This window comes from Nuphar pumila, chromosome 3 (assembly GCF_984573655.1).
Source record: "Nuphar pumila chromosome 3, dmNupPumi1.hap1.1, whole genome shotgun sequence".
NCBI classification, from domain to species: domain Eukaryota; kingdom Viridiplantae; phylum Streptophyta; class Magnoliopsida; order Nymphaeales; family Nymphaeaceae; genus Nuphar; species Nuphar pumila.
In genome coordinates, this window is record NC_143251.1 from 12996302 (window position 1) to 13013431 (window position 17130).

General features: G+C 36.2%; 1 protein-coding gene across 1 annotated transcript; it reads right to left on the bottom strand.

Annotated features, from left to right (window-relative positions):
- Positions 1 to 555: 555 nt before the first annotated feature.
- LOC149842020 (putative sucrose-phosphate synthase 1) lies at positions 556 to 16766 on the bottom strand. Its single transcript, XM_089998840.1, has 14 exons — positions 16472 to 16766; positions 15550 to 15639; positions 14524 to 14765; positions 5674 to 5737; positions 4867 to 5565; positions 4587 to 4700; positions 4130 to 4261; positions 3788 to 3964; positions 3585 to 3638; positions 3429 to 3491; positions 2378 to 3328; positions 2019 to 2146; positions 1538 to 1849; positions 556 to 1045 (listed from the first exon to the last, which is right to left on the bottom strand). Exons 1-13 carry the CDS (start codon positions 16652 to 16654, stop codon positions 1570 to 1572), a joined length of 3177 nt encoding a protein of 1058 aa, XP_089854966.1. The 5' UTR covers positions 16655 to 16766; the 3' UTR covers positions 556 to 1045; positions 1538 to 1569.
- Positions 16767 to 17130: the final 364 nt, after the last annotated feature.

Here is a 17130-nt window from a genome sequence, read left to right on the forward strand (position 1 = left end):
ATTTGTTTTCTTCTTCAAGGAGGAGAAGAAAGAGAAGACAATATACATGTATCTTATTATGTTTTTTATGTTTTGTTTTGTTTTTTTATTTTGGATACCGCCTAGGCCTTTTGAGGGGCTCACTGCCTAGGCTCGGCCTAGTGCCTTCCAGATCAAAATACTTAAAATAATACAAATTCAAGAATAGAAAGTAAGAAAAATGAAAATTTATCCAAAGACCATTATTTCACACAATAATCAAAATGAATTCAAAACTGAATGATCAATTTGGCATTCCACAAGAACAAAAGAGCTGCAAGATGTTGCCACTTAATCAGGTATACTGAGGGAAAGTTCCAATGTTCAAACCCTTGCTAACCTAGTAACAATTTCAAAACATAGTCAGCCACAGATTCCAGATAGAGGGATAAAAACCATTGGAACGTGACAGAGTTAAAGCTCAAATCTATTCCAGGAAAGAGTTAACTTCTCTTGTTTCAATTTTTTCACCAAATAATCCCGGTCATCATGAGAAAAGCCCAACAGTGACATTGCACGACTCAATAACTAATGATCCTGATGAAAAAAATTTATGCTATACAAGCAAGAAAAAAAAGGTAACATCCTATATCTCTGTGCAATACATACTTCTGAATTCTTTTGATATTTTGGTACAACAAAATATTTAACCAAATATAGAATCAACTGATAGATAATTTTATCGGAATTAAATAAACAACTGATGATCCAGTAAATAGCCAGTCCTCATACATGGACCAATGTTCTGATCATGACAGAGCGCCAAGTGATATGTATGTATGAAAATTGACCTCCATCTGATCTACCAAAGCCTGTTGTACCACACTCATTAGCTACAACAAAACTCGTTTTCCATTTTATTATCAATTCCAAATGCATAATTACTGATCTGGTTCCATGGGGTTGTCATCTTCAACCCTCTTCCCACCTATATCATGATCATTACTGCATTTATCATTGGCTGAACCAAGCTTCCCATCTTGGAACCAAAGGGCCTCGGCAACTGAAAGCAAGATTCTCCAAACACCTGCGTATAGATTATGCATGACAAGAACTCATGGATTAAAATCTGAAAACCATCAAGCTTCATTGCTCATCCATGACTAGAGACCAGTGCTATAATTGGAGCAAGGGCAAGTTTGCAGGGGAACTTTTAGCTTGCTACTCAAAGTTAGACTCAGGCCAAGGAAGGACTTGGGTTGAATCATGGATGTGTAAGGTGTAGACTCAGCATGGGCCAAGCCCAGCTGAGTCAAGAGTCCATAGACCATAGCTATGCAAGTCCCCACTTGTATCAAGTCAAGCTTAGTCCGTTAAGTGAAGGCAGCTTCCCAACATGGATAGGCCTGAGTAGGGATTAAGAGAGCAAAAACATGGAAGTCATCACCAAACAGGACACGGATCAAACTTAGCACCTTGAAGATGACACCACAGAATTAGGATCTAAGAGTTAGTAACCTATCTCATACGAGAAGTAATTAAGAAATGCATAGTTCTTGAGTATGGAGGGAAGAGAAACCTGCTTATTCACGAAGTCTATGGAAGCCACCCTCAGCGCTTGTAGATACCAAGCTGCTCCAAAGCTAACAATATGTCATCGGTCCTGGAACCACCAGAAGTACGGACAATATTAGGACTGTCAAATGCCACCACATCCTCTACTGCATAACCCTTGTTGGCATAGGACTGCCGATGCTTGCTGTCTCCAACCCCAGTCAAAATTACTGTTTTGTTCATCCCTCCAAGCAATCCGTCATAATCTGTGTCACCACTTTCACCCACAACGACTACCATGTTCGACAATTCTACACCCCATCGGATATGCAAGTACCTGAACGGTTGATACATACCACAGTTATTTTCAGGACACAAAGTCAAGTAGTTGAAGAAAAGCTTAAACAAACAATACATTGCAAACTTAGCTGGCAATAGAGTGATAAAAATCTTCAAATAACCAACTAAAGAAAAAAAGAAAGAGAAAAATGATGAAGTTTCAGTGCCTGAGAGCTTGGGACCGAGAAGCTAGTACAGGGATAACATGCAGCTTGGAACACTTTTGGCTATATATAACATGACAGCGGAGACCCTGTATTCTCATCAACTTCCGTAACTCTTTGATTGAAGGTACCTAACAATTAGAACAAGGGCGAATCATCTATTTGCATGAGATGTGTTAATACTAAAAGATTCATGTAAATAACTATGAAAAATCAAGAGTGGTTGGTTCCTAGGATAGTAGATAACTAAGGGCCCCAAATGAGAGAACATAACTGCAAAATTTGGTTTGGATTGTCAAAGCATTAGCTAACTATGTTTTCAAAACTTGAAAAAAGAGAAGCAAAAAAATCAGCAAGGATACCAATGTTGGATCTTTCACTTCAAATGCAAAACAATGGCTGGTAGAGCGTTCTTCATTTTCAGTAACAATTTGCTCTTCAGTTTCTCCTTTCTTGCTGATAATAGAAGCAGCCCAACTAACCAAAGTCTTCCTCAAGCCCTCCCCGCCCCAGCGATACTCGATATGGGAACCATAATCTAAGTCAACCATGTAAGGAAGTTCTGAAGAGATGAGTCCATCATCCATGTTTGAAGATTGATAGTAGATCTCACTGCCACTGCAGCAGATAAAAGCATCAAATTCGGTAGAACTCATGCCTCCTGAAACCAGAAGTGAGTGAACCTCAGATATTGTGAGAGCCGTTGACAGTATAAACCCAATAGAACCTGATAAACCCTCCTTTTGTGTGACCTTCAAAATATTCTGGATATTCTCTGAAAGGTCTTGAATGACATCACAATCCACAGAAATGACAAATATGTGATTTCTCCTCCTCAAAGCAGGAAACTTGTTGCTGTTTGGGTCAGCCTTCTCATTCAACCCAGTTTTCTGGCTGGGACTTATGACTCCTTTTGATACTGCCAAAACAGTGTTTGCCATCTTATTCCCATTCCCAGCAACACTGTCTTCAGACTCCAAGATGCTGCCACTTACTTCACTCTTTTCGCCATCCAATGACAGCTTCAAGTTTAAAGATAGATCTTGGATGTCCCTCAATGAATCACCCGGTGAATCTGGCTCTGCATTTTCACTGTTATCCTCTTGAAATTGCCAATGAGGATGCCTTGGTCTGCAACTTGCAATACGAGATAAATAAGTTTTGCAATGCTCTGGCCATGAGAAAAGGTGAATATTCTTCAGTCCATTTTGCCTACATCTGGCCCAGAGCTGTTTATCAGCAACAAGTTTCAGTAGAGCAGCAGCAATAGCCTGCTGATCATGAGGATCAACAAGTAGGCCATTGTCTAAAGCCTGCAATGACAGTAATATTGGTTTTAAACCAATAAGGTATATAATAACTAACCATTTGAGAGGGGAATGGTAGGGAGATTTGTTTTGAGTTTTAACAAACCCGTTGTATATCAACTGGACCTCCATTTTTTGTAGCAACAATTGGCAGCCCATGAGCTGAAGCCTGGTTTGAATAGAGTATAATGCACATTATACCTCATATATTTGCCAACAGGACGATGCTTATAGCATAAACATGTCACCAGACACAAATTACCTCTATCAGAGTGAGACCAAACGGTTCAATGAAGGCCGGATTGATAAAGACACCCTGGAAGAAACAGGTAAAGAAATGAAATATTGCACCTACAGATGGAGCATTCAAGTCTTAACATACAGAAATTACAGAGGGAAACTCTGAAGAATTTTATTGCAATGAACTATAAATCAAATTGGATCTTGAAATCCAAGCATAAGTACCTTGGTCTTCGCTGCCAGACGATATATGTCAGGAACTTCAGATTGTTTATGGTGCTTAGGATAAGCCACTTGACCATAAAGGTCATACTTGTCTACTAATTTAAGTATTGAGATAAGCACAGATGCATTTGTGGTTGGCATCTCATCAATGCCTTCACGATTTCCCATTATCAAGGTCTGCATCCATACACAAAATATGATAAACAACTTCATGATGTTCGATTGACTCTGCAAAATCTTATGTGACAAATATCACCATAGCCCAGGGCGTGGGAATGTGAAAGGATTTAAAGTTGTCAGTCAACAAGATAAATCATGCAGATAAAAGGAATGTGATCATACAAGATTTGCAAGCTCTCTCAGAGGCCGGCATTCTCCAAATGCTTTGACTAAAGTTGTAATGTTCTTCTTTGGGTCTGGACGAGCAAGTGCAAGAATCATTGGCTTTCGAGGATTTGAAAAGAAATGCATTATCTGCTTTACAATAAAAAAGAAAATGAAAAAACAAAAGATACTGCAATATATGACAACCAAAAAGAATTGAACAAAAAACAAAAAGGACATATTTTAGACAAATATCTTTTCAAATATGTCACACAGATACTCCATTTTGGCCCCCTATCATGTCCCCCTTACATATTAATCATATTAAAAACTTCATAAAAATGGCTGTATCCCCGTATCCGCAGTCACATCCATGTGACTTAGCTTTTTAATCTTTCAGTCATATCTGAGTAATCCCAAAGTACAATGCAAATTTACTAAAAGGCCTCAGGAACAAAAGATAAAGTTTCAAGACCTCAGACCAAATAGGTGGGTCTGGAGAAGAACTATCCCCATTTCCTTCTGTTTCGCTATCAGCATCAAAATCATGAGCAGCAATGTGTCCAAACTCCATTCCTGGAGGAATTATCTGCGAAGTACAAGCAGCAAAACACAGCCTGACAAACCAGATATATGGATTTACAGCCATCCAACATAAACATGAGTAGGTTAACAGCCTTGATTACCAAACAAAATAGAACATTAAGTAATCAAGTTGGATGAAATTAAAGCATTCAAGAGTTTTCATGGCTTACCACCATACGGGGCATGAAGCGACCATGGCAACTCTTGCCACGCTTAATTCTAGCTCTTAGTTTACGTTCAAGTATCAGATCAAATCCATCATATAGACGCCACTGCTCCTCTATTTCCTGTAGAGTGCTTGTGATGACTATTTCAGAGGAATCAAGAGAAAGCTCTTCAGCCTCTATTCTACGCATTATTTTGTAGGTTGCATATATTTCTTCCCTAGACTGTCGTCCTTGTTTTAAAAGTTGTTCTAACTTATCTCTACCAAGAGAATGGCCAGTGAAAAGCATTGGTACATTCAGTGCCCCGGACAAAAGGGCAGCAGAATTCCCTGCATCAGCATAGTGTCCATGAATAGCCACAGGCCAAACTGGTTGGCCACCACCAATCTGCTCCCCAAGAACTTTAGACATATGTGTTATGTGGCTGAGAGCACCATCAACAAATTCTTGAACGTGAGGCCAAAGTAACTCCTTGGGTACGTATTTATCTTTAGGACCAAAAGGTATTCGAACAATATAAGCACCACTGCTCTCCCCATCCTCATGCATCAAACTGTCGGTTCTTCCAGGGGTCAGCATTTCAATTGGCTCCCCATAGCTCCAGTCCACATCAGATGCTAATATTTGCCTAGTCAGCAGATCCACACGATAGACCCCTGGCATCATGCCCAAAGCCCTTGCCAGTTCCACCACATATTTGACCTAAGAATAATAGTGTAAAATAATACTTCAGTAAAAATAACACAGCAAACAGAGAGCAATCAATCAAGAGGATCTTCAATACAATTAACTTCATAACTAAGAAGTCACCTGTCCACCTGTATCAGAGTCACGACCAAGCTCCATATTTTCACCACGTATAAGACCATGGATGCTGCAAAACAGAAAAAGTGGCTTAAAAATTTGCCGATCAGATGTTGAAAGAATGAAATTGTTAGGAAGGGGCATGGTACAAGTCAACAGCACATGGTTCAGAATTTCCGAAGTATAATTTACAAGTCATAGATGCATGCATTTGATATTTGCATACATTAGTCTGTTCATCAATTATATGTAATGTCATATTTTAAATTATGTTTCAGAAAAAAAATTCTTCACAAAAGGGTGGCCCATCATGAATGTATATGAGAAACTTACCAATCATGTGCATAACTAGAATATAACCGGTGCCACAAACATTGCTGAAATTTCTAGTTCATGTGATAGTATAGGAAATTCATATTCATGATAAAAAACATCTCTAATATCTGGAAAGCACCAAAAGATGGTAGCGTGAAATTTTCATAAACTGATACTGAAGGTAATCTTGTACTATTTTGAAAAAGTCAGCATTTTAAAATATTTATAGATCTTATTGCAAAAAAAAAAAATCACTAATGTTTCCCATTTATAATTTTTGTTACATAGTCCACAGTGGACCTCTATGCTCCAATCACATTAAATTGTCTAGTGATGAACCTAGAACAGACAATCAGTCTAAACACTTAACACGTACAAAACCACATGTTATCATTTCACCTGATTGCATAAAAAGCATTGTACTATTAGCCAACTTTGTAGGAGTGCTTCAGTGTCTTCATTGTTGTTTCTCATAGATACTAGGAGTGTCGGCTGAGTACAAGGACCAAAGCTAACTCCATTGTTTCCCTCATTTTTTTTCAAAAATCCACCCATTATATAATTGATAAGGGGATTTTTTCTAGAACATTCCTTCTCTGCGAAACAACGATATAATAGTGCTTTGCCTCAGTAATTTATTTAAGAGAGCAGCTTAAGAGTTGATTGATAGTAGTAAAGCAGAATGTCCCTCACTATATTACCTATGTAACACGTCAAAAAAGATGAAAAGATGAGGAGAGTGTTAAGTTGTACATGTATATATCTATATATGTATAGATATTTTATTTATAATGATGTAATAGGTAAAACCCTCTAGGGGTATTTTTCATCATTTCACAGCATTGTAATAGGTTGTGCCCATTAAGGGTCACTTTAGTTTTTCTTTCTTTTATTTTTTATTTTTATTTTTTGGGTTTTGAGCTAAGGGCATTATTGTCCTTAGCCTTAGAGCCGTTGGGGGTGGTCCCAAGGGCTCTAGTGATCTCGTTTTTGTCTATATAAAGGGGTTAATTCTCCCTCTAGTATTTAATGCTTCTCTTAAGCATTCGTGCTCAATAAGATGAATATTTTTTATGTTTTGTGTTCTTCTCTTTAGTTATTTGATGTCTTGAATGCACTTAGTGCGTGTTTTGTGCCTTTGTGTTCTTGTATTGTCCCTTAGTTGGAGTTATGTATGTGCATGTTCATTTTGTGTTTATGATCTTGTAAGCCCTTAGAAGCTCTCATTTTATATTTTCGCATATTTCATTACATGGTATCAGAATCAAGAAATCCTTCTTGGTATTTTGCCTCTTTTGGGTTTTTGGATTCTTTGGTTCGGGTTCGTGCTTCATGATCGTTGTGTTGCTTGGATTCAAGGAAAATCTTTACCCGATATGTATCTTATATCTTTAAGTATTACTTGTGAAAAAACACTCTTTTTCCTTATCTTGAAAAAATTATTTGTTATTTTTATTAAAAACTAAAATCTTTAAATGTTTTTTCAAAAGATTATCGTTGGATTTGTTTATTTTATAAGGTTTATAATATTTGTTTGATCTTGTGAAATTATATATGTGTATGCTTTTATGAGATCTAGTTTGAATCTAAGTTTTCAAAACTTGCGTTATTTGATATGTATGTATATGATCTAGTATTTCTTGAGCATGTATTGTTGACATTTAGATGTTTTATTTGAACAATTCATGGTTATAAATGTCAAATCATATCTGTACTTATTATTGAACTTTGTTTTGTTTCTTTTTGAAAAATTTGTTAAAATGTATCATTCAATCTTTGTAATCTTATATATATAAAGGATGATACATATACATATATGGTATATATGCATATGTATCTTCTTAATTATATATATAAAATATATATTTCTCTATTATTAGGCATAAGGGTAGTTTAGTCATTTCCCCTTTTTACGCATATTCCATTTGGAATATGTTTGTAATTTTATTTTTATTTTTATTTTTTATTTTATTCATTCTTGTGGTTTGCGCCACCTAGGGAGGCTCCCCAAAGAGTCATTGGGGAGCCCCCAACAGTCACAAATGTGACCGTAGGGGGCTCCCAACGACTCCTTTGGGAGCCTCCTATGTGGCTCCTCTCTTGTTATAAATAGGGGTCTCCCCCTTGTAATTTATTTACTCCTTTGGAGGAGCCTTTGCTCCATGTAATGGGTGTTACACCCTTCCTCTTTTCAATAATATCAACTTATGCCTTATAGGCATTTTTGCCCCTTTGTGGGTTTATGTGTTAGCACATTATGTGCTTGTGTTTTCCCCTTTAGTGGGTATATTCGCACTTCATGTGCATGTGTATTGGTTCATTATTGAACCTAATATATTCAAAGTCGTTTCCTTACATGGTATCAGAGCCAGGTTGGGATCGAGTTGCTCTTTGTTGCATTGGAAAGCGTGCTATTCAAGAAATTTTAAAGAAGAATGGTGAAGTTCTCATTTCTCTCTTTTGCTTCTTAAAATTATTTGATATACATTATATTTCTTTAAGTATTATGCATTATGAAGAATTATATGTTTTTTCATATGTGTTTCTCTCTTTTGCTTCTTAAAAATGTTTGGTATGCAATTATATTTCTTTAAGTATTGAGCATTATAAAGAATTAGATATGCTTTTGCATTTGTGTTCTCCGTGTCATTATGAGTTTGGATTCTTAACAATTCCATTGAACTTTTTATATTATTCTCTTTCATATGTCTTTTCTTGGAAAATAAGTTTTTTAAAGAAAGTTATGTTAGAAGTAAAATGTTTGTGAGAGATGTAGCATTGCTCACATACTCTCATCATAATTATTTCATATTAAAGGTATGTGTTTACCTTCTAAAATGCCCTATATGAGTTTTTTCCATAATAACATGTCTTTGAAAAATGATGTTTTATTTTCCTACCTAATGAGTTCTTTTTCATACGAGCAATGTTTAATTAAGAAGGCATTTTTATAATATCGGTTGAATTAAGTTTTAAAAATGATCTCATAAAATATGGTTATCCTCTTTTCATTCTTCAAATCAATTTCAAGAATATGTTTTATTATAAGATTTATGGCCTTCATTAATGTTGCATACTTATTACATATGTTTTAAATATTTCATGTTGTGTTTATTTAAAACATATTCATGTCATTGGTTATAATCTATTAAGTCATATAATATTATGAATTTTTGTTTATAGATTTATGCCATAACGCAATCCTAGTATTCTCTTTGGGGATTTTCTCCACTTTAATAAAGTTTTCCCTCTTCCTTTCGTATGTATCCTCATTTGAGATTTTTGTTTGTTGGATCTCTCTTTGAGAGGCCTTTTTATCCTTGTGAATCTTCTTATGAGTATATACTCTTTGAGAAGATTTCATGATTGTTATAAGCTTCTTTTTAATAATATTGGTTTTTTATGAGATTTTTTTAATATTACCATCTTTGTGAAAGCTTGAGAGTCTCAAGCATTTGCTCCTTTTTATACATGCATTATTGCATGTTTGCTAATATTATGCTTTTTGCGTATTTTGTTCAAGTGTTGTGAGAGTGTCTTCGTACACTTCTTTTATAAAGTATTCATGCTTGTATGCGTATTGTCTATTCATAGACATTTTCACATGGTACTCTCTTTTCAATAAAGAGATGATATATATTGCCTTCCTTAGGGTTCCAAATCCGTCCTCACAACATGACATTGCTTAAATATTTCATGTTGTGTTTATTGAGTCTTTTTTATAATGATCATGATTGAACATAATTTCGTATTTATGCAAAATTATTATAAGGCATATTGTTGTGATTAATTATGTTGGACCTTTGAATCGGCCCTCTTTGTAAAATCACATATTTGGAAAATGATTTCCCTAAGTATTCATTGCCTTTTTATGACATTTATTTTTATCCATCACAAGTTATATGATGCATCAATCCTTTTTGTATGGCCTTATTGTTTATTAAAGATAATTGTTGAGGTGAGTTAAGGGCACCTTGTGTTATGTCATTTTAGATTGTCCAATTACCATATTAAAGATGGTTGTTGAGGTGAGTTATGGGCACCTTGAAACTCTAGAATGATTTGTTATATGATCTCTAATTATGAGTGTGTCACTCGTTTTCTTTTGGCCATTGATCTTATGAATGCTCTTATTTATATATAAATGTGATGGATATATGGTGTCTTGGAACCTTAAATGTTTTAAGGTATATTTAATTCAAGGGTGTTAGGGATTATTGCCCAACCTTTTATTGCTTATGAATCTTATGAGTGCATTTGCACATTTGTGATTTCGTGTTTTGTGCTTTTGTGCACAAGTGTTCCAAGTGCTCTTGGTATGTGTATGTTCCTACATTTATATTGTTCCATCGATTATAGTATCTTGTTAAAGATACTTTTACATGCTTTTGTGCACAAGTGTTCTAAATGTTCTTGTTGTGAGTATGTGCACATATTTATTTTCAAAATATTGTCTATGGTTTTATTTATATGTTTGTCATTACAAAGTTTTATTGTCTCAAAGGTCTTCTCCTCTTATACCTCTTATCTAAGTGTCATCATATGTAGACAAGACATATTATTACACCATTGTGTGTTGGTAGCCCTTTGTTGGCTTTGCTCTCTTGGTCTAGTAGCTAAACACACTTGTCTTGAGTGTTATTATATGTAGACAAGGCACGTTGATTCACACCATGGTGTGTGATTTTAGTCCATGTTGGCATTTGTGTCCTTGTTCTAGTCGCTGAGATGTATGCCCATGGTTGGCTTCTTTCACTCATTTCAAGTGTCATTTTATGTAGACAAGAGATATATTGTGTTTTAGCCCATGGTTGGCTTGATACTCTTGTTCTAGTAGCTGAACATACTTGGTCTTGAGTGTATTTTTACGTAGACAAGAGATGCTTTTGATCTATGTTGATGTGCATTCTCTTGTTCTTTTCGTTGATGCACTCATTTCAAGTATTATTACATGTAGACAAGAGGTTCTTTTACACACCGTTGTGTGTGTCCTTGGCCTTTAATGGCATTATATTTATGTTCTTTATCTAGTAGCTTACACACTTGATTTGTGGGTTTTGGAGGACTAATGAGGTAGTTGCTTGTAATTGATGACTTATTTTTGAAATTTGTGAAATTTCATTCATATTTTGTCTTTTAAAGATACAAGCGAATCATATCATTAATATGCATATTTTAAAATCAAATTGATTTTTTGGTGACCTTTTATATTTGATATGCAAAATGAGTTTTTGTAATTGCAATCATTTGAGTGAGATGTTCCTAAATGTGTAAGGTTCTCTACTCAAATAACTCTCATTATTTTGCCTCTTAAGTGGACTTAAAAACCTTTTTGAACTCTTGTGTTTTATACACTCTTTTGAGCATTTCCCTCTTGAAATCGCTTTCAAAGGACTTGCTAAAAAAAAACACTTGTCTTTCTATCTTATCGGTTCATATTACTTGACTAAAGTATGATTGAAGCATGATCATTAATGACTCTTTTAGGGGTTGATTCATTTCATGATATTTTATGCATATGCTCATTATGGCCTTTTGGCCCTCATTCAATAAATTATGTGCAACTTATGCCTCTTCGTAGGCTTCTTGTGGTGTCCCTTGTGGACCATTATGTTTTTCCTCGTTATGAGGTTGGGTTTGTCCAATGTTGGACTTTATGAATGCATTATGCATTCTTGTAATTTATTTCCGCTCCCTCTTCAACATGGTATATGATTATGAAAAATTGGTTTTCTAAAATCATTTTGCATACATGAGTAATTATCTTGTTCCATCAAATCCTGTGATGAATTATACATAGAATATCTTTTTGCACCATTACTTTTGGATGAATTATATGATATGATTTTTTTGGTTAATTCATCTTATTTGGAATATTTCACTTGATTAAAGTACAAAGATATCTTTTACTTGGACCTCTTCTTGATTTGTTCCACAGGATCTTGAAGATGAGAGGAAAAGAAGTACCTTGGATAGATCATGAAAGGTGCTCATCGTTAAAGACTTTGGAGGAAGACATTTGCAAATTTCAATGGCATTCGGACTGATGGCTCTTGAAGCCTTGAGATTCTTCCTCTTGCATTCTTCAATTTTTTCGTTCCTCCACGCAAAGTTTGAGGGGGGGGGTGTTAAAATGTATCATTCAATCTTTGTAATCTTATATATATTTTATATATATAAAGGATGATACATATACATATATGGTATATATGCATATGTATCTTCTTAATTATATATATAAAATATATAATTCTCTATTATTAGGCATAAGGGTAGTTTAGTCATTTTCCCTTTTTACGCATATTCCATTTGGAATATGTTTGTAATTTTATTTTTATTTTTCTTTTTTATTTTATTCATTCTTGTGGTTTGCGCCACATAGGGGGCTCCCAAAGGAGTCATTGGGGAGCCCCCAACAGTCACAAATGTGACCGTTGGGGGCTCCCAACGACTCCTTTGGGAGCCCCCTATGTGGCTCCTCTCTTGTTATAAATAGGGGTCTCCCCCTTGTAATTTATTTACTCCTTTGGAGGAGCCTTTGCTCCATGTAATGGGTGTTACACCCTTCCTCTTTTCAATAATATCAACTTATGCCTTATAGGCATTTTTGCCCCTTTGTGGGTTTATGTGTTAGCACATTATGTGCTTGTGTTTTTCCCTTTAGTGGGTATATTCGCACTTCATGTGCATGTGTATTGGTTTATTATTGAACCTAATATATTCAAAGTCGTTTCCTTACAAAATTGTCATATCTTTTAAAATAATTTGAAATGGTGTTGTGTCTTTCACAAGTATACAACAACAACAACTACGCCTTCATCCCAAAACAATTGGGGTCAGCGATATGAACCAAAAAAGAAATTCATTTTGGGTCTTCCACATGAATCCTTTTCCTCCAATCATTTCTATCCAACGCCATGTCCTCGGTGAGGTTCAAAGCATTCATATCCTTTCCTATCATCTCCATCCAAGTCTTCCTAGGCCTACCCCGACCTCTTTTAACTAATATATTTTCCCATTTCTCCAACCTTCTAACTGGAGCATCATTAGGCCTTCGCCGAATATGTCCAAACCACCGTAAACGATTCTCTCGCATCTTATTTTCAATGGGTGCAACACCTACCTTCTTACGTATCTCTTCGTTCCGAATCTTATCTTTTATTGTATTTCCACACATCCATCTAAGCATCCGCATCTCAGCTACACTCATTTTTTGAATATGATGTCTCTTGGCAGCCCAACATTCCGTACCATATAGTAAAGCGGGTCTAATAGTCGTCCTATAAAACTTTCCCTTCAACCGCAATGGCATTCTACGATCGCACAGCACTTCAGTAGCACTTTTCCATTTCATCCACCCAACCTTTATCCTATGATTTACATCTCCATCAATTTCTCCATACTTTTGAATGATGGATCCCAAATATTTGAAATAATCATTCACCGGTATATCTTGCTCACCAAGCTTCACTACACTCCCATCACTACTTCGTTGCTTACTAAACCGACATTCCATATATTCAGTCTTTCACAAGTATGATTTATAAAAATTTTACTTAACTTGTGTTCTTAGTTGTCAAAAGATGTGCCTAGGCTTCTCTTAAGCATTCATGCTCAATAAAGGGGTTAATTTTTTCTCTTGTATTTAATGCTTCTCATAAACATTCATGCTCAATAAGATGAACAGTTTTTATATTTTGTGTTCTTCTCTTTAGTTATTTGATGTCTTGAATGCACTTAGTACTTGTGTTGTGCTTTTGTGTTCTTGTATTGTCCCTTAGTAAGACTTATGTGTACGCATGTGCACTTTGTGTTTATGATCTTGTAAGCCCTTAGAGGCCCTCATTTTGTATGTCTGTATACAAAAGGTGTAGTTAAGGTAGTGCAAAACATAGCAACATAATATACAAAATTATGTCAACAAAATTTACATCTATACAAGATATAAAATCTTTATTTCAACTTGCATATAGAAATTGGAAACGAACAAACAAGTCACATAGGAGCTCGCTATAGATGGCAGACAAGCATATTGTTAACATTGGTATAGGATAAAGAAATTAAATTACATATTATAGATGTCCCTGAACAACAGAGTTATTGTAAAGTTAAAGGATATTTGGTTAGAAAACACATACATTGTGTATTCCATACTCCAAAGTACCAGGATATCCTACTCCTAAATTCTTAATTGATCAACTGTGCCTATTTGGATGCCCAAGTGAGCAAATTAAATTGGAGCACAAACTTTGGCATATCAAACAGTTTCCAACGTTTTCATTACTATAAAATAGTGGCAGTTACAGTCAAATATTGACATTTTAAAACCATTGAAGTACCCGACCGAAAAAACACAGAAAACTGATGTTTGAATAAAAACCTCATAATGTGCATATTCTTTCACAACTTTGAAAATCAACGATAAACATTATTTCTAGAAATGAATGAACATGTTTGAGCATGATTTGTAAAAAAGTATTCACTGCATGAAAACAAACATCTAATATATGATGGATAAAACATGCAATTTGAAGTGCATGCCTTATTAGAACAATGTAAAGCTTTTTATCTCTGTGCTGACTGGCCAAAGTTTCAAACGCATCCACAGAACTGATTCGAGGCATTCTTCTTTTCTTTCCATCACCATGACTTGAAATATCACTTATCGCATCACCCTTCTCACCCTCTGATAGGTCTTCTGACATATCAGCAGTTGCATCTCGACGGCCTCTTTCACGTTCAAGACGGCGTCTAGCTGCACGCTGAGCTTCCTCACCCTCAACCTGACTTATTCAAAAAGAGATAAAAGGACCATTCCTTGTTAGATTTTCTAGCTCCATTCTTTTCATTCCGCAATGACCAATTACACAATATAGCAATTAAATATCCCATTGAAGAAGGATTTTCTTTAACTTAGATGATCAAACGACTATAGGCTTGAAAAACTTTAGGTAAATGCAACCAAAAGCAGATTGCAGCCACACTTAGAAGAATGGATACCGCAAGTAAAGACACACAATGCCTCTGGCAGACTGGCAAAAAAGATCCCATACACCTCCAACTTTTGTAACATCTATCAGCCTCTCAATAAAGCACATTTGCAAATAAGAAAAAATGAATGTTCTTGAACCCATAAGTGTGACATAATCATCCTAGGGATTGTGCAATCTTCCAGAGGCTCAGTAAGATGCGACGAAAATAAGCAAAAAAACTTAGCACATCAAGAAATAGCCACTTAGTTTATTTAAGAAACAGCTTTGACCCAAACAAATCTGACTCGTCATCAAAATCTCAGGAAACCCTCTACATGACACATGGACAGTAGAACTGACGCCAATAGCCAAGATGACATCCTGTATGCGCATTGGCATTAAGTATATTGTCAGGGCACACCCAAACAATTTCCAGCAGCACCTTCCCAAAATTAAAACATATAGAAGAGAAAATTAGGAATAGGCTGATAATGATTATAGCGACAAAACAGCAGATTGTAGATGTCATAACTCATGCAAAAGACTAATATATATAATTAAATAAGAAAAAGAGACAAGAGCTAAGCGACATAACCTGCTTCTTCTTCCTCGCCAGATTCCATATTCTCCAACACATATTCTCCAGCCTTGTGTTCCTTTCTTGAGGACCCCTTGTTGCAGCCGCCTGCAAAAACCAACAGACAAAACTTATCCAAAGAAAACAAAAATACTAGAGTATCCCAATGACAAAAGCCATCTTGAAGGCGCCCAAAATCTTCACTGATTAAGCAAAACCACCAAGTTGGATCAACCAGATACTGATATCAGAATGCAAAAGGGCACCGAAAAAATAACAGCAGCGGAAAATCATTAAGAAAAAAAAAGAGGATAAACGATCCACCAATATATCTAAAAATCCATCAAAATACTAGAAAAAAAGCAATATTCGTTTCCAATTTTGCAAAATCTAAATCCTGCGAAAGCACCACCAGCTACCAGGAAACCAGAAGCGATCAATAGACTAAGAAAACAGCTCAATAACAAAGCCATACTTCTACAGAAGAAACAGTTCAAACTAGAAAGCCAATAATAAAAGGGTAAACGATGTATCAACCATGCACGCCAAAAGACACGCACGGAGGAAAAAGAACGAGAAGTAACGTAAACACACTTTCAAACTTCAAGTGTCACGGATGCAGCACAACATAACAAAAAACCAAACCCAATTCTTCCAAGCCAGATAAAAAACTAAGCCTTCCCTTAAAAAGCTCCAGAAGTACAGTATCCGATCTCTAAAGAAACGCAATCCGACCGTAAAATCCAACTCAGCAATACCAAAAAACCACAACAATTCAGTGAAAATCACCTAATCAATAACCGAAAAAAATTAACGATCAAAACGCCAACACGACCAAAACTCATCGAAACTCTACCAAATTCGTCCAAAAGAAGCACGCACAACACCAGATGGTCCCTACGCACCACAATTCCAAGCGAAACTCAGGATCGAAGCTCACCCGAACCCATGATCGATAGAGATCGGTCTCGTCGAACCCGGTGATCACCTCCTCGACGAAGTACCTCGTGGGGCTGAACCTTCCCCTCTCCCTGAGAAGCAGCGAAGTCTTCGCCCCGCCGAGCCCCGGGTCGACGTCGAGTATGGCCTCCAGGTAGCTGTTAACCCAGTCGTTTCCCGCCATTCTGGAACCCCCCAAAATTCCCTCAAAAACAGAGGGTTTTCTTCCAACCCACAACCAACAGGATAGCGTTTCTCGCGATTAGGGTTTCTAGTTTCTAGCGATGAGAGAGAGAGAGAGAGTTGCAGAGTTTCGTCCTCTTCTTCGGAGGGAGGGAAGCGTTTTAAAGGGAGAGGGTGATAGGGACGCGACCGAGATTTCTAGAAATGCGGACCCACCCGCTCTGCTGTGATATCCTCGCGATCGTTATTTATAAGACTGCCATTACTTTTCTTATTCCGTAAAAGCCCTGATTCTTTTTCAAGTATTACCTGCGTGGTGCCGTTTTGCTCTTGTATAATTCTGTACCTTTTTGCTCATTGAATGACTTACTGCCTTTTGATTTGACTGTTGGCAATTGGCAGTAGGGTGTCAACGGGTTGAGTTTGGTTGGGAATCAGGTCAAACCAGACCCAAACCTTTTTTGAGATTATGATATC

Excerpts from the sequence above, each read along its gene's own strand:
- LOC149842020 (XM_089998840.1), bottom strand. The coding sequence starts at position 16,654 with ATGGCGGGAAACGACTGGGTTAACAGCTACCTGGAGGCCATACTCGAC. Across the intron at positions 5,566-5,673 it reads ACTCTGATACAGGTGGACAG|GTCAAATATGTGGTGGAACT; the intron begins GTGACTTCTTAG and ends TATTATTCTTAG. Across the intron at positions 3,639-3,787 it reads GTCTGGCAGCGAAGACCAAG|GGTGTCTTTATCAATCCGGC; the intron begins GTACTTATGCTT and ends TGTTTCTTCCAG.